General features: G+C 41.7%; 1 protein-coding gene across 1 annotated transcript in view; it reads left to right on the plus strand.

The window, feature by feature from the left end:
• fgf11a (fibroblast growth factor 11a) overlaps positions 1 to 7873 on the plus strand; it is a 98469-nt gene extending 90596 nt beyond the window's left edge. The window contains exons 5-6 of the mRNA XM_069714167.1: positions 5487 to 5685; positions 7731 to 7873. Coding sequence (XP_069570268.1) covers positions 5487 to 5685; positions 7731 to 7873 — 342 coding nt within the window. The remainder of the gene's footprint in view (positions 1 to 5486; positions 5686 to 7730) is intronic.
• Positions 7874 to 18836: the final 10963 nt, after the last annotated feature.

Consider the following 18836-nt stretch of genomic DNA (forward strand, 5'->3'; position numbering starts at 1 on the left):
TGTGTGTGTGTGTGTGTGTGTGTGTGTGTGTGTGTGTGTGTGTGTGTGTGTGTGTGTGTGTGTGTGTGTGTGTGTGTGCGTATGCATGTCATCTGGCACTGGGTGGCCTCCCACTGATGTAAGAGGGATCCGTCATGTCTCTCTGTCACAACAGCAGACACGCATGAGTGGATGAAAACACACACACACCTCAACACACACACACACACACACACACACACACACACACACACACACACACACACACACACACACACACATACAAACATCTTGTCTCCACGAACTGTCTGTAACAGAAGATTTATCAATCTTCGATGTGATTAGTGAATGTGTAAGAAATGTTTTACTGTTTTGTCTGTTCATTTCCTCACCTCTCTCTCTTCCTATTATTTTATTCTATTCTAGAAAGCAGTAAATCTGTCATGGACAAATGAAAGTTAAGAGATTTAGAAATCAGGACTTAAATATAATTCCAAAGCTAAAAACAGCTGTTGAAGCTGCTAATAGGCTTTGGAGTTGTACATGTCAGTTGTATCTTATTGCATTATTGTTATTTTGTGTCTATTTCTGTATCCAGAGGCTTATAATACAACCCATTGGGACTAAATTTGTCTTATGTGGTGCGTAAAAAGCATCACAGAGAGAAACCTCGTGCAGATTTGTCGCTGTTGTCCAACTGGAGTGGTTCTTAGCGGGCTAAAAGCGCTCCTTTGGGGAGAGATAAGTGTTATGGAGTGGGGCAAGTAGACACCAGTTCATTTTGGAGCATCGTGAGCAGCAGCAGGAGCTCCAGGACCGGCTGCGTGTTTGGAGCAGCCCCTGCTGAACACAGGAGGAACTGCATTAATGGTGCGGAGGTCTGGTTTGTCAGGTGACAGATAGTTTTCACTGTTTCTATTAGTCGAGCTGGTTTAGTGTTGCGGGTGAAGCAGTGTGACGACCTTTCCTCAGCTTTTGATGAAGAGGAAACAATCAGTCAGAAATCAGCCTGAAGTCTGTTCGGATTAAACTGTGCAGACAGATGTTCATCTGTCCCCTGTCTGTCTGCTGGGTGAATAATGCGTCTCTATAAATGGCTGCTTAATAGTTTGTTATCCTATAAAGCAGCATTGCTGATGGCGCCCTGAGTGCGTGTTTGTGACTAAGTGCATGAATCTGGAGTCGGGCCAAGAAAGAAATACTTTAATTTAACATTAAATCATCATATCAACACATTTTTTAGTAGTTGTTTTACAAATGTCAGTTAAAAATGTATAATAATTAAAGATTGTTTTCAAATATTTCAAACATTTATTGACAATTGGTTCATTGGTGAGTGTGTTCCAACACGACATCATGCACGCAAGCTACGCACAAGTCTTTCTGTTTTCCTGCTGGAGGATTAAATCAGTGCAGCAGTCAAATTACGTGAGCGATTAACGGTGTATTTTACAAGGAGAATTCATAAATATGTGATTCCCGATGATTGATTTCCGGCTTGTTTTTCTTATCATGTTTACTGACTGGAAGTCTTTTCCTTAACCACCATTTACTATGTGAGATTTAAACCTGGATTTGAAACGTTGTCTCACGATCTGCTAGTTCATAACTACTTTGAGGACTGTTTATTTGTTTATTTCCTGTCAACGTTGGAGACACAAGATGACAGATGAGGAAACATGCTGCCCTTAAAAATCAGTCCGAGCCGTCAGGAGTCTGAGCGGACGTGACATCTTGACGGGGTTGAAATGTTAAGAAGACACCAGCGTGCAGTTTAGGCACATATGATCTGTAGGTTTAATGTAAAGATGCAAAAGCACAGTGGAGTGTAAATTTGATCTAGCACCACTTCAGGGAGAAAAGAAGTTGCGAGAGATTATGTTTCAAAAATAATATGCAGAAAAAATATACGTATTATGTATTTATGTAAACAGCGGAGCATGTGGAATACTTAGTTTCTTTCAGTTATTTAAGACAATTCTATGTTCTCTGGTATTTTGTTTCTGCTAAGTTACACCGACTTTAAGATGATTTAGGGAACACAAATTAAAGTACAAAAGTATCTCTTTTTATCATGATTTTGACAGTTTGTTTTTTCCATTATGTTTTAGAAAACATTTAAAAAAAAAAAAAAAAACAGATAGCAGTTTTATTAAAGAACAATCAAACATTCTCCAAAAATTTACAATATCACATCAAAGCAGGACCCATCTTTTTGAAGTAAAACAGTAAAAACTCTTCATTACAATTAAGAGTCTTGCAGTCCTAATTTGTATTATTATTATTATTATTATAGTATTGGCAGCAAAATTGACTTGAAACATCCAAAGCAGAAGTACTTATGAGGCAGTAGAAGGAGGCATTTCAGAGATACATTACTGTGTAACCTGTATTTTAATGTGTTGGCTGGTTTACCTATTTTAAACACAGTCTTATACCAGTGTGATATTAAAACTGCTGGTTAAGTCTGAAGTCAAGTACAATTTAACTATTACTACAAGTAACTATTAGCAACAAAACATACTTACAGTGCTAAAAGTAGACATATTATTGCGAATTGCCTCCAGATTATCGTCTACTACATGCTTAAGTGCCATTTTCTTGTTCTAGCCGGTTCAGGTGGTAACGTAACAGTTAGGAAGTTTTGTCTAGTGATTCCGAAGTTGGGGGTTGAGGCCCTCCAAAGGGTCACAAGATTGATTTTAGGGGTTGTGAGTAGTGAGGCATGAAATGAGCATGTTCTGCTACATAAAACTGTAGAGCTGCAGTGTTTGGTAGATTTATTGAATAATGGACGAAAAATGTATGAGCAGCTATTTTAGTAACCAGGTAATCGTTTCAGTCATTAAATGAGCCGTTCGCAGTTTCACTTCACCCGCTGTGTGTATCTTTGAACGTAACCTTTGAGAAAAGCCTATGCCACTGTTGCGAGCAACCAGGACTGAACAGTTGCATGTTCTAAAGTGGTTGTTTGCTGATTTTCATTGACCAACATTAAATTGCTTTGTTTTCTGCACTGTATAGGAGACCTTTGATGAAGTCACCTCTAGTTCTAGAAAATGTACCTTTTTCACTGCTTTTAAGTTTATTACATCAAATGATAAAAAAAAATTAAAAAAAAAAAAAAAGATTTGCATGCACATTTCTTCAATCTTTGATACTCATAATACTGGGGAGCTAATTGGGCCTTGAGCAATTATAAAAGTGTCCAAGAAGTTTAGTGGAGGCATTTATTTTTGATGGAACTATAAACAACTCGTACACATCCGACACATGTAAACACTTGACTGCTTTTTGTCAGGAGTCATGAGCTAAAGTTTAATCTGTGCTTATTTATAAATGAACATGAAGTCTGAAAAGTAGCCACACTTACAAATGAAGGGAGTCATATTTCTGTCTGATATTTGGTTTTTATAACGAATAGTAAAATACCATAAAATGGTAATAGTCCTCTATCTCCAAATTGTACTTAAACGATAATTCCAATTTATTTCAACATAGTGTTTTTCTCTTAATGTGACTCTTGTAGATCGATGGGGCATGCTAATGTTGCACTCTTCACCTCATTTGTACAGATTTGGGGACTCACAGCAAAACAGTGTATATTCTGTATAATCCCTGCAGCTCTAAAACGTGACCGTATATGCTGGATAATTTAATTTTGATAAGATAAGAAAATAAACTTTGAAAACGTTTCATGCAAAAACAAGTTTCTTGAAAAGCTAGATCGAGCTAACGGCTGTAATACACAGTGTAGTTTTTCGGTGCAAAATCCTTCTTTCTTGGAAACTCTAAAATGGAGGTGGAGAGTGTGTAGTCAGCGTTATCCGCAGAACCACGACAGCCACGTGAATGGAAAATACGCGAAACTGAAATGAATCGGGATTAAAGTACTTATGCAGTTAGTTTCCAGCACTGTAAAATGACAAACGCTGCACTATTCCAGGAGGAAACGGTTAGTAGTCATCCAACTTTGCATGTTTCCACTCTTGCTTATTTGCGGCGGTCTCCCAGGATTACAGCGGCTAATCAGAAAACCCTCCTTCGCACAAGGTTGGTCATGGATTGGTAACAATACAGCCGCAACACACATTAATTTACACACACGCCCTACACTTTACCCAAATGTCCAGATTCAGTTTAATTCACATAATTCATCAATTAATGAACTCCAGTGGGCCTGAGCTGGTGATCAGACTTTTCAAAGCAAGCTTCAACACCTTAAAGTTCCCTCCACACACACACACACACACACACACACACACACACACACACACACACACACACACACACACACACACACACACACACACACACACATACATACACAGAGTGTCGAGAAGATGAGGCGCGTCACACTGCAGTGCAAACACAATTAATGATAGCAATCTGATTGCACCTTCAGAGACGCTGCAGACCTTTGGATTTCACTCTGTGCTAATAGAGCTAAGGTAATGGGGGGGCCAGGAAATGAATGGCTGCCTAAGTGAATGGATGTGTAATTAAAGAATGGGCAATACAGTCAATGTAATTAGCTTGTTTATGTGCGGTACAATGGTTATGGGCAGGTGTTAAGGCCCTGCAGTGGCAGACAACCTGAGAGAGGGGGAGAGAGAGAGGACAGATAGAAGATGGAGGGATGTGGGGAGGAGGGAGGGGGGTGAGAGACACAGAGAGAGAGAGAGAGAGAGAGAGAGCAAACTCCTTATTCAGGCTTTTTCTGCTCACCCGTCACATCAAGGCTCCAAATCAATTCTGCAAATTGGTTTGTTCCTCGACAAGGTTACCAAATGACGGAGGGATGGAGGGAATGAAGTGGAGAAGGAGAGGCAGAATATGAGATGGAGAAGGAATATGTGCGAGCTGTAACGAGAGAGAGAGAGGGAGAGAGAGAGAGAGAGAGAGAGAGAGAGAGAGAGAGAGAGAGAGAGAGGGGGAGGGCGGGGGATGTCCCCTTGTTGACGTATTGTCTAATGCGGAGCTTTGCAAGTCTGTGCTTGTGTGTGAGCTGAAGGCCGACGGCGGGGTCGTTACACTATGGAGGGAGGTGAAGGATCCGGTTGATTGTTGTTTGTTACAGGTAAACCCAACCGGCTGAGTTATGACATCCCGGCTTACAAACCACTTTGTCCATGTGGTAAACAGAAGTGTGCACATGTTGGAATCAGTTTGTTGGTGTGTGTGTGTGTGTTTGCACTTCATTGATGCAGCCAGATGCTCCTGTAACCCTGTCACGATGAAATGTGGAGCCCATTTCCTCCCATTCCCAGCTGAGCCGGTGGAATTGGAGAGTAAATATATAAATAATAGAACAGATAAAAAATGGCAGACACTCCAAATGTGTTATTCTTCTACTCTGACCCGATGTGTGTGTGTGTGTGTGTGTGTGTGTGTGTGTGTGTGTGTGTGTGTGTGTGTGTGTGTGTGTGTGTGTGTGTGTGTGTGTGTGTGTGTGTGTGTGTGTGTGTGTGTGTGTGTGTGTGTGTGTGTGTGTGTGTGTCTTTCAGGAACACTTCACGCCTGAGTGTAAGTTTAAGGAGTGTGTCTTTGAGAACTACTACGTCACCTACTCGTCCATCCTGTACAGACAGACCCAGTCGGGGCGGGCCTGGTACATCGGCATCAACCGGGACGGGCAAGTCATGAAGGGAAACCGCGTGAAGAAGACCAAGGGAGCTGCTCACTTCCTGCCTAAACTTATTGAAGGTACTACACATGAAGATATACTGGACATGCTGCTTCAGAGGCTTTTATTTTGTGTTCGTCCTGCTTAAATGTTCCGCAGAAGAAGTCTGAGATATAGGTAGCACTTCTTTCTCCATCAACCATGGTAGCTAAAACACATCAGTCTGTGTTATGTCAAATAGCTTTTGAAAAGACAGAACAGGCCATATATTTAAACAATCTACGGGGGCCCAGAAACTGTCAGAGGCCTATGGAAGAAGTTTGAGGTGAGTCCTCTTGTGCACACATAATTTGACTCAGTTTTAAAACAACACTTTGGCAGTACAAATTACATTTGAATGGACTGTGATAGGTATATATACCACCTTTTCACCTTATGTGTAACAGTTATGGTTTTGAGTCATAGCCATTTCAAATGTATCTTTATTGAAACGTTCTATCGATACATTATTTCTACCCCCCTCCCCCCCCCACCCCCACCCCGTAGGCCTTTTTCAATGCTTTGCTTTATTCTCCAAAGTTACTGAGGACAAAGGCATGCTTGGAAATGCTAATGTGTTTGTCCGATGACATTGCTCCCTGTCCTTTGTGATAACTTGCATTGACAACCTGACAGTCCTTTTTTCAACAGTTCAACCTTTTAGCAAGAAGCTCTTCATCGAATGGACAAGAAGCATCAAAAATAAGCTAAATGGAGTGAGAGGAGCGGCCCAAGAAAAATATTTATACGAGGGCCAATCACAGTTATGTTACGCTGCAGGAGAAATGTCTAAGCTCTTGTTAACTTGCTGCAAAATCAGTCATCATTGTGTTACATGGAAACGTAAAATTTGTCCTGACCTGTAAGTGCTATGTCAAGATGCAGCCAGCTTTTGAAACATTGCCACCAGTATTTAACACTGAAACAAAATACTACACCATAAATATGTAATAGTAGAGACATGGGATAAACAAAATGTTGTAACAATGTTGACTGTTTTCATTATTTACTATAACAAACAACATTTTCTACTGTATTTACACTTTAAAAACAGTTATGCGCATCTAATCCTAATTCTAATATTTAGGGAGGCACAGAAGTAGGAAAAGCAGAGATTCATTAATTGATTAAAAGGGTAGTTAATTGATTTGTGGCCACTTGTGGTCAGCAGAATCATCAGGAAACACATACAGTGGTACCTTGTAAAGTTGACTGATGAACAAGTCAGCAAAGCATTTGCCTGTTTCCACATTTAGCACACACTGACCCATTTTCATTTGGCCATTTCAATCCGGACATATGCGATCGGACCACAGGCGGCCAGGAAAAGTACAGGTGGAAACACACCCAAGCTTTTCCAGAAGAAAAAAGTTTGAAAGTCTGATCTGTTCGGGGCCACATTTGGAGGTGGCCTTGAACGCACGTGTCCACATTCGTTTAGCAGCGCAAACGCAATGCGACCTCAGGACGCGTTGTAAGACCGCCTACTCAGCTGACGTCCTCTGAATATCAATACAAAATAAATGCAGCTCCACGTTTCTGTGTCGGTATCTGACCCGGTGCTCCGGTGTGTTACCGTCACGTTACAGCAGGTTCCTCGGTTGTTGTTGTTTTGTTTTGTTTTGTTTTCCTCCATTGAGTCTTTCACCTGATCTGATCTCTGCCTGCTCTTCTTTTATTTTGCATTTAATGTGCTGTATGATTCTGCTGATCAGCTGAACTGTAGCCGACTGACAGCAGGAGAAACTTACTGCAAACTGATGTTAGGAAGCAGCTGATTCGTGAATTCAAACACACAACGCTTGTTTCGCCCAAGCCTCCTCCGGCTTTATCTTTTTTTCTTGTAGTTATACACATCATCCACAGCAGTGGGAGAGACGCAGCGGAGACGCGCTGCGGATCAATAATTAATTAATAATTAATTAATCTGGGGAGCCGAATGTTTCAGGCTGTGAATTAGACTTACAAACTCCAGTGTTCAGACATTTCCAAACAGTTAACTAAAGCAGTGGCAAGTGAAGTCATATCCTTAGTAGGCCTATGTTTCCAGGTGATTTAACTCTGTCTTTCCCTTCTCCCTCTCCAGTGGCCATGTACAGGGAGCCCTCCCTACATGACGTTGCCGAGCAGAGTCCGCCCAGAAAAACACCCAAGACCTCCAGTGACTCGCCTGTGCTCCAGAACGGCAAGAAGGACCCTCAATCAAAAACCAAAATCTCCTCCTCCTAGCGCTCAGAGACACGGGGGGCTGGGGGGGTGGACGACTGGGGGCAAAAGGGCACCAGAGGACACCTGAACAAGGTTGGAAGGGCTACCCCCCCTCCCCCCACCTGCTGCCTGTACTACTGACCCCACAAGGCACTTGTGGAGAAAAGGAGCAGGTCCAGGCAGACTGGAGCTGGCCAACGGGAAGCCCTTTTTACCTTCACAGAGCCCCATCCACACCAGCCCTCCACCTTCTTATTCAGTACCCTCTGTGACTAGCAGAGCCTGGGATATAAAAGCAATAACTCCATGGAGAGGTGAACAGTGGCCTAGCATTGTACAGCATGTCACCACAGCGTGTTTAACCAGCTGGAAGGAAACCCCACGCGCCTTCTAGTCTCCATCAGCGGCATCCAACCAAATATCCGAGCAAAGTCTTCCTGGTTTGACCACAACGGGTGCAATCGGGCAGATCGGTCCCTCTGCAGCACATTTCTTTACAAATGGGTTGTGTTTTTATTTCCCCGAAGGGTTCCAATGCTAATGTTAGCTTCACAGAGACCCTCGCAGACTTTAAGTTCTGCAGCCATCTGCTCAGTCCACGTCTTCTGTGTGTGTCAGCAACTTTATGAGATGGCCTGAATACCCTTTTTGTGTGTGTGTGTGTGTGTGTGTGTGTGTGTGTGTGTGTGTGTGTGTGTGTGTGTGTGTGTGTGTGTGTGTGTGTGTGTGTGTGTGTGTGTGTGTTTGTGTTTTCCCTTCTTTCATTCACCTTTGGCACGAATTGATTAGTTTGTGACATGGACTCAATTTTCCACTCTGCGGCACAAGAAAACCCCTCCCGTCCTCTCCGGCTCTGTTAATGGAGTCTGGGGCTGATCAGAATCTTTCGACCCTTAAATGAGGGGCCAAGAGCTCCCTCAGCCCACCGCGGAGGCACACACACACCCATTATTATACTGGCATTTACACACACGCGTGTGCAGAGATGCACACACTTTATCGCCTCGGCATCCGTGAGCGACGACCGCAGAAAATGATCTCACGACTTAACGCACTTAACACAGTGACATGCATTAACACACACACACACTCATGAATGCACGCATACGTGCCAAGACAGTGGCGCGTGTGTGTGTGTGTGTGTGTGTGTGTGTGTGTGTGTGTGTGTGTGTGTGTGTGTGTGTGTGTGTGTGTGTGTGTGTGTGTGTGTGTGTGTGTGTGTGTGTGTGTGTGCGCGCAGTATGTTCTGGGAGATGATGAGGATATCATCAGTGAGATGGGGTAGTGATGGAGCCTGACTGTGTTGCTTGTGATTGCGCTGCAATAGCTTTTTTCACTGTGGCTGGCCATGCATTGCACAAACCCCGGAGGCTGACACAGCATCTGCAAACCCAGCTCCACTCTGAGCGGTATTGTTGTCGGAAAAATACACAGAAAACACGTTTTTATTTCATTATTGCATCCAAATTGAGCTCCTATCTCATCGTGAATTTTACAAACTACTTTCTACAGATGAGGTGCCGCCTCATCGATGTCCCCAAGCCAGAAATGTTCCTCGTGCTGCACTCCTATGATAGAGAAGACCTTCGGAGTAGAGTGGACACTCATTTTAGATTCATAGAAAGCAGCTCTGTAATGTCTCGACTCGACTTGACCTGCCAAATTTGAAACACGAGTGCAGAACTTGTCTTAAACTTCATTCATCGCTGGCTATTTTATCCCACTGGCTACACTAGCTGTGTCCAAAATACATACCTGCTCACTAATTCTAAGCAGGCTTTACGGATGTAGTGTGTTCACACTCAAAAAGACCAGTATGGAGACTTACAAAATACTCTTGTTTTTGAGTGTCCAATTGATGTACTAACAGTAAATGGTGGTGAAAAAGCATTTCAACCTGCATCTGTGCACATGCACATATATTATTTCCTGTGATTATTATTTCCGTCACTCTCCCTGTAGCTTTCATGCAAGTTGCCTGAGGCCGTCACCTGGGCCTCTCACTCCCCAGTCCTGCAGAACTCCCCCGGTGGAGGCTGATGTTGCCCTTGCAAGACAATAAAAAAAAAAAAACTACTGGAAATAACTCCCAACACTGAAAAACATCGTACATAACCAGACGGTGTACAATATAAGAATTACATGTCGTACTGAATTGGGCATTACACTTTTACCTTCTCAAAACCGGCGCCCACATCTCCCACAATGCAATTTGACTGCTTGGTTTGAGTTTCAGGTGAGTTCTGCTAGCAGCTGCTAATGTAGCCTCAAGCCACCAGCTTCAACCAGAGATGAGGAGATGGTTACGGAGGTCTGGTGAGCCCCCATGTGATTTTCTACATTTTGAAGCTTGTAGTTTTTAACCACGAAGTCAATCGGATTTCAGATGTTGTGTGAATTACTGAGGGTCCTCTTTCATAAATTACTTTATTTAAAAATATCCAAATGCACCACATACCCCAGGTTGGGTAGAAGAATTGACTTTGAAAGATAGTAGGGTTGAATGGAAGGTGCTGTGCATAATTCCATTATGGGAAGTGTAGGCTCCAGTACCGGACCCAAAAATAGGGAATAAAAGTCAGAACATCTGCTCTATTGATTCTGACTATTTTCTCTTTTTTAAAGCTCCCAAATGTTCAAACTTTATGAAAGTGCAACACTGGATGTGTGCAGAACTACAGGTTCACCTAGAAGCCACTAGTTTCTTTTCTTTTTTTTTCTTTCTTTTGAAATTATTTTTGATAAAAGAATCCAGCAGAGTTTTGCTGATCTGTTTATAAAGGTGTTCTTATGAACTACCATTCAGTAAATCTCTCTTGGACACTTTGGTTTGGATGCAAAGAGGAATTCAAGCCTTCTTTCATTGTCAAGTTCTGCAGCTACTTTTATGATAAGGAGTCATAGATTATAATTACATTATGTAATTGTTTACTCCAGAGGAAAAAGAGATTACCAAAGTCGTAATGACGCTGACAGCTGTTGTACATAGTGTAGGAAGAATGATGTTTCTAAAAAAGGAAACGTATAGATGCACGTGTTAGCTTTCACTTTGATCACATTTTTGTCAGCTTTTATTTTGTAAACTTTCCTGGTGAAAAAAAGTCAGTAGCAATTTTTATATTTATTATTTCACCCTTCTCTTTCAGGACACCTTTTTTTTTTCTTCTTCTTCTTCTTTTTCTTCCTGCTTTTCCATTTGTTGTTTCCATTCAACACGAAAAGCAATCATTTTTCATATCAAACTTTCTTTGTACAATATGCCAGGCAGGGTAATTGTTTCCCCCTAATGTTTATGTATTGTGGGAAGCGAGGGAGTCGTGTGTGTTGGGGAGGTAGAGGCGAGGAGAGATTGATGATCAGCGCGCAGAGAAAAGGAACAGCCAAAGAGGAAATATGGGAGGAGAGAGGTTTTTTTTTTTTTAGGGAGCATAATTACTGATGATGAGCAGAACAAATAGATATTTAAGAGGGAATTATGGTAATGTGAACAGTGTTCCCAGAACACACACACACATTTACACACACTTCTCCCCCTCCATGCATAATCCTCTGTCCCCCTGAACCTGTGCTTGTAAATAATAATAGCTGATAACCTGATCAGGACAGAGGCGAGTGCTGAGAAAAGCTATCTGCTACCTGAGAGATGAACAAAATGGACCTGTGCTGTCCTGAGGAGAGTTTACTGAGGCAGGAAGGAAGGAAGGACGAGTGAATAAGTGATGACTTAGAAGAAAAGGAAGGATGAAAGGAAGATATTTTAACAAATAAATTAAAGGATGTACATAATTATTTTTATTATTTTTGGATTAATTCAAAACCAGCTACTGTTAAAACCTCACACTGAAGATGTTAATTAAACAGACCTCCAGGTTGGTGTGTTTGACCAGCCACCCCCTGCGGATCGCTAAATCCAGAACACAGTGTTTGACTATTATTTGCAAAGTCATTACACAAATGTTGAATTAAATGAGGCTCCTGCCTGTAGGAGAAGCCTTAAGACTGTCTGAGACTACATACTGTTAGATGGGAGGAGAGGAGGGGTTCAGCAAACAGGACTTTTGTGACACTTACGACCATAAAAGGGCTGGGAAATCTATGTTGCAATATATATATTTTGATGTATGTGTCATGACTTTTGTTTTCAGAATTCAATCAGACTTTGACTCGAAAGAAAAAGAGCTGTGAAGACGAGTAAAGGGCTAAAGTTCAAGTGAGGGATGAGGGATGTGGAAAAGATAGAAGGTATTTCTGCTTGAAGTGAAATTAGAGAGTAATTTGTATATAATTCATGCATGTAAAAGCGTATAGTTAAAGGGGCATTCAATGATTTTACACGAGCAGGTGTGTTTACCTTTCATGAGCACCAGTGAACCACTTGTAAATATTCTCTTCGGGCCCAGATGGAGCTCCGTACTGGTGTGTTCAGACAGAAAGTGAAGCAAATCGTGATGTTTCAGTTCCAGTCTGTGATCATTTACCCCCACCACCCCCTCCAGCTGTGCAGCAATTAGCATTAGCATAGGTGTAGTGCAGCTGGAGCACACTCAAACCACGCTCCGCCAATTTTGTTCTCCAACTGAGGAAATAAAATGTTCACAGTTCCCTTTATGTTTGAAGAAAATCTTAAAGTCATTTTAAAAAAAAATTGTGCTTGAGTATCTAAGGCACATGTCCTAAGGGAGACGATAAAAAACACGGAATGGACAAAGTTGTCATGTTGACGTTTATGGTGTATTGACTGATTTACAATGTCAACTCAAAGCCTCGTTTTGATCCACTACCTTTTTCCCTGTTGAAGTTCCTGCGTTATGCATGAATACAAACTCAACACTTCCTGTATGTGGTTTCAAATGAATAGTCCTCCAGGATTTCAATAGACAGAAACCGTTCATTTCTCAACAAAGCTTTTACAGTGAAAGAATTTGCAGAAATCGGACAATAACGCTTTCGAAGTGTAATCCGGAACAACTGTTGTAAATAGCAGGATTATATTGTTCACGTCATTAATTTAATTTAAAGAAATATAAATATGCATCTTGGCCATTGTGTGTAAACTTGCCAGTGTAGAAACAGTGGTTACACAACCTCAGAAAAAGTAAAAACGTAGCCGCGCTTGTGCCTGTGTTTGTGCGCGTGCATCACAAACACACTCTGGTACTTCAGCAAAAAGCACTACAAATCCTGGTTAGCAGCAAGCTCTCTAGAAATCGTAGTTGGTGCATGATTGTGTGTGTGTTTACGTGGCAGCTCCGCTTTCTTAGTGATCTCAGAATTTAACATTGTCCTTCAGTCTCCGACGTCCACGCCAGAATAATGCCAGTGTAAAATCATTTGAATGCAACATTAATAAAGCCATTTTAAATTCACACGGATGAATATTCATCCACTTGTACCTGCACATCTTTTCACAGACTTTGATTTCATCTAAAATTTGCGTTCTGTCTGAACACCCTTTTAAATTTTAACAATAGCCTGAAAACCTGCAGTACAAACTGGAGGGGTTGGGTTAAAAAAATAAAAACAAATAAAAAATCAGCCAGGAAGGCTGTAAGATTTTATCGGGTTGCATTATGGGAAATGATGGATCTTTTTTTTCGGAGCTATAGTGAGGCTATCTCAACCTCTGCTGCTTCAATTGTGATCGTTCTGCTTCAAATCGGTCCCTTGTGAGTCATCCATCGTTGTGGAAGTGCGATGCAAAATCACTGGGAGGCCCCTTCAAGCTTCAAAATAAAAGCAGTATTATTTTCTGTTTGTGTATATTTCCCATCCAGATGCAAAAAAAAAAATTTAATAAAAAAAAAAATAGCACATGAAGTGACACGCCTAGATAAGAGGACGTTGTATTTGTTCGCGGTGTTTGTAGGGCAACAATCGTTTCGTTCCCGCCTCTGACTCCGTGACTTTAAAAGCAACAAGAGCCAAGATTTTATGAAGCCGATCCATCAAGGGGCTCCTCTCACTTCCAGTGGCCCCGTGTCAGTCAGCGCTGACATCTCGTGAGTGATGGATTTATATCTCCCTTCACTGGCGAGATACTCACACTGCAAGTTTGTGCGTGTGTGTGTGCGTGCGTGCGTGTGTGCATATGCGTGTGTTCAGCAATTAAATCCAGTCCATTATAAATGATCTATCAGCCACTTAAAGTTGCATCAGTCATCCGTATCGCTGTTCACTGTAGAATATGCAGATGAATTCGTTTTTTTTTTTATTGCCGTGTGCAGACTGCTATTTGAATTGCTGTCCTCGTGCTGTTCAGAAAATAGTGGCAATATTTTTTTTTTTTCCATGAATAAGTATTTTCTGCGTTCAGCCACGTGTGTGTGTGTGTGTGTGTGTGTGTGTGTGTGTGTGTGTGTGTGTGTGTGTGTGTGTGTGTGTGTGTGTGTGTGTGTGTGTGTGTGTGTGTGTGTGTGTGTGTGTGTGTGTGTGTGTGTGTGTGTGTGTGTGTGTGTGTGTGTGTGGTTTTTTTTAGGCTGAACAGATATTATCGTGAGTAATCAGATTAATCCCGTGAGGCGTTACCTGTTACTCCTGGACCATTTCAAACGGGAGGTGAAGATCTGAAAGTGTGAAAAATGTGTAATCCGCTCCTTTTGCAGTGGTATTGATTTCACATTTAACCGTCGCGGAAAGGTAGAATTACCAAACCATTTATTGCGAGTGGAAATCTGCATGATTGCATTGCATGAGTGTGTATCCCAGTTTGTGTGCGCTTTGCTCTCCTCTCCTCCCGTCTTTTCTGTCTCCCCGACTCTTTTGCCAAGCCTGAAATCAGCTTCTCTGTTCCAGCCTGTCTGCTCTCCAGCCTTCAGGCTTCAACTTCAAACGATTCGGCGTGAATTACAGGATGTAAAGATTCCCATTTATCTCGGCAGCGGTCTATCCGAGCACATGTTTGATTAGTGACACCCCCTCCTCCCTCCTTCCTCCTCCTCCCCCCCATGAATTTACTGCTTTTAACTTGCTGATGAATGTCTCCAGATTCAGCCCTAAATGTTAAATGGTGGACCTTTGGAGAGCTTGGCATCACTATTTCTTTGTATATGAAAGGGAATGGGAGACCTGTGAATGTGTGGCTATAGAAAGGAGTTAAATGATGTATACCTGATTCAGCTGCACGCTTCACACGTACGCACCTCTCTCTCTCTCTCCCTCTCTCTCCCCGGGGACTCCCCTCCCTCCCATTTCTCCCGAGTCAGGGTCCTCCCTGCTTACTGAGCGAATTACAACTGCAGAGAGAGAAAGGGTCAACCGGGATCGTGAAGAACTCACACACACACACACACACACACACACACACACACACACACACACACACACACACACACACACACACAGAGAGAGAGAGAGAGGGGGGGGTGGGGGGCATGTGTCATAGCTAACTCGTGCCCTCACAGCTTCCCTTTGAAGTTCCACTTCCTCTCCGCCATCCTTTTTTTTTTTTGCAAACGGCAAACACAACTTCCCTTTAACCTGGAGGCAGCACGTGTGCGTGTGTGTGTGTTTCTGTTTGTGTTTGTGTGTGCGTGTGTGTGTGGAGATACTCCATCGCACTCGCTTCGGTCTTTGTGTGTAAATCGTTGTGGAACTGTGACTGAATATCTTTGTGTCCATTATGTGTATGCAACTATAGAGGAGAGAGGAAAATAGAGGATAAATCAGAGGCCAAATCAATGAGTCCTTCGGCAGAAAGCAATAAACTCCATTAACAAGGTGCATCCACATTATCTGGGAGGATGTGAGAGAAGATAAAAAAAGAAAAAAAAAGGGAAGAATTAATATTGATATAGAAAACCAACTGTGTGTTTTATTAGAGCTTTTATTTTTCTAAACACTTCGCCCTCTTTGTGAGCCGGCTCGTGAGCTGTTTAAGTGTGTGTGCGTGCGTTACTTCGAGGTGGAGTCCCTTCACCACATCTGCAATGCAGCAGAAAACACAAAAAAGAGAGGGAGGAAGAGACAGGCTCACGTGCCCTGACAAAAGACTGACGCCTTCCTTGGATGGATTTTCTTTTCTTTTTGATTTGTTTTTATTTTTTTCTGTTTCATTAAAAAAAAAAAAAAAAAAAAATGCAAGATCATATATGAAAATCTTTTTTTTTTTTTTTTTTTTTTTTTCAAAGGCACACCCACAATCCCAGGACACATCTGCATTGCACGCACACACACAGCAGCCTGCACCAAGCCAGAGCAGATGTGGCTAAATGGGGTGACCTTTACAAACAGATCATGGAGGGACTTCACCTCTTACAAGCTAATGCGCCGCCCGTGTTTTACTGGTGACTTTAACTCTCTGGTGTGTTTTATTTTTACCCCCTTTTTTTTTTTTTCCAAGTGTATTTAGTTGAAGAAAGTATGGATTGTGTTTTTTTGGGGGTATTTCTCAGTGCAATTAATTGTGAATTGTAATGAAATGAATTGAGGTTATCAGTGGCCCTGGTATCCATTGTAACTCTGTTCATGCGTGTTCGTTGGTTTGCTGTGTTTCTTTTGTTGTTTAAATGCATATCTGTGTCTCTTCTTCTCATGTTGTGGGACATTGAACAAAAAAAAAAAAAAAAACGAGAGAGGAGAAGTGTAGGTTCTCGAACCTCTTCCTTCTGATCCCCCAGAATCCACCTGTCAATGACAGACCGACTTGACTGACTTCCGACCTTCGATCTCTTAGCGGGATTTTAATTGGCTCACCGGCAGCAGGTGGACTGCTCATTCACCGTCTGTCTCTCCCTCAAACCCACACACACACACACACAAACGCATCCTCGATATGTGTGTGTGTGTGTGTGTGTGTGTGTGTGTGTGTGTGTGTGTGTGTGTGTGTGTGTGTGTGTGTGTGTGTGTGTGTGTGTGTGTGTGTGTGTGTGTGTGTGTGTGTGTGTGTGTGTGTGTGTGTGATCAATCCTTGAGGGATTTTTTTTTTCTTTCCCAATTTTCTTTTCTTTGTAGTGCATGGACGATCCAACTTCTTGTGAGTCTTCCAGAAAAATTTTAAGGAAATCCCGATAATCTTACTTTCCTTCTTGTCTTCCAAATGCAAAAAGAGTGCTTCAGTCTTCCAGTTATCAAAGCCACAATTACACTATTTTTGTATTCAAATGGGGCAAAAAAAAAAAATATATATATATCTATATATCCCTATATATAAATATATCCATGCAAATGTGGTTGGGGTGCAGTAACGCCCCCTGTTGCTGGCAAGGTGGAATAACACGACTACTATTCGCCATTCAAACCCGTGGATCACTGGGAGGAAGGAGCTGAGAAGGACTGCAGGGAGGCCTGGGACATGCAGACTCAAACTCCTGGGTTGAGGTAGAGGATCGCAGATGGGCGGGAATTCAAGCATGCATGCGCCAATCATTTACTGGACACCTTCAAAGAAACAGTCTTTACCCCAGTATTTACTCTTTGACCCCTTTAAACCCCATAACCCCCCCCCCCTTCCCCTCAACACTCCTACTATCCCAAAATCTTGTCTCTGCATTTGCAATATGATCTGTATTTATTTCTATAATAACTTACACAAAGTCAAGGGAGACGTATTATTGGATATAATTGAATAAAACAAACTAATATATTTGTATGATTGTAACGCTGGACTCCGTAAAACATTTTTTGGAGTGTTTTGATGTCATTTATGTGACCTATATCTTTAAAACTGGATCTGATTACAACTCTTACATAGTGTTCAGCCCAGTTAGTATAACCATGATCACTACTCTGTATGCTGTAAATCCCTCACTGAATACTATGCGTACTTCTGGTGTGGAGCAGTCATGGTTTGTGTGGGGCCCCTCTCACACATGTAGATTGAGTCTGGACTCGGCCACATCAACCATTGTCAAGAAATAACGGTATCTTTCTGATCGGGCACCATTTATATAGACTTTATAAGCTGTAATTAATGGATTTTTTTTTTTAATTTTGTGGTGAATGCACCATTTACTCATTTATAAAAGATTAGCTATCATCCATTGATAAGAACAACTTCTTTGGGTTGCCAGGATATGAAAAAAAAATCCTCCTCCAGCATGCCTCCTCCATTTTTTGTTGTTTTTGTTTTTGTTGTTTTGTTTTGTTTCAGTTTATCAGGGAGACCCTTCCAATGGATTGTTTCACCTCTTGTCTTCTGCAGGATATTTGCATTTATAAAGTGCGTTTTAATGTTTACAACAGCAGACTGGATGGACTATAGAACCCATATTTATGAACATTTATAACTGCAGCTCAACGCCTCCTTGGAAACTGAGGAGACCCTTTGGCTTACAAGCATGTATAAAAGTACATCTGATGGATTATTAGAAAGTGTGAAACTATTTATTTATGGTTTACCAATGTCTACAACTTCCTATTTCTGAATAGAAACACCATGTTACTACCAAAACATTAATTTACACTGAGAATAAAATAGTTTAAAATATCCTCTTTCTACAGTTCTAATCAAACTCTTTCCATGAGTTCATAAATGATTATCAGTCAGACAGTCCATTGGAGGGGAACTCCCTCATAGATTAAAACCAGCAATGTGTCGTGCTGGAAGAGGATTTATACAAACCTGGCCACCCATAAGATGTTCTCAACATTAATTATCCTTCCTTTTATAAATGGTGCCCAATCAGAAGGTACTGATGACTGATTGTGGGCATTGTCGGTCAAACTGTACCTCAGAAGAAGAAGAGACTGGATGAAAAGAACTGTTATGTCCATTTCTTAATAAGGAGCTGATAGTTCAGCTTGTGAATGTGAGCTAAAAAATCTCCAATCCACTCTCACAAAATCCTGCAGTTTGTGTGTTTTGCTTCCACACCACAAACAGCACCAACGGTTGATTATCAGCAAACAGAAGAAAAACTACAAGCAAAACAATCTGCGCTGAACCAAACAGGTTAGTTCCATTTACACAAACCTTAATTCAACAAATGAGGGTGTTTCTATGTTTGTGGTGACGGTTTATATTTGTCTCCTTCCTGTTACAGCAAGA

Source organism: Brachyistius frenatus, unplaced genomic scaffold (assembly GCF_029030835.1).
Source record: "Brachyistius frenatus isolate BFR_SWC_R1_liver_20210118 unplaced genomic scaffold, ASM2903083v1 Contig_127, whole genome shotgun sequence".
NCBI classification, from domain to species: Eukaryota; Metazoa; Chordata; class Actinopteri; family Embiotocidae; genus Brachyistius; species Brachyistius frenatus.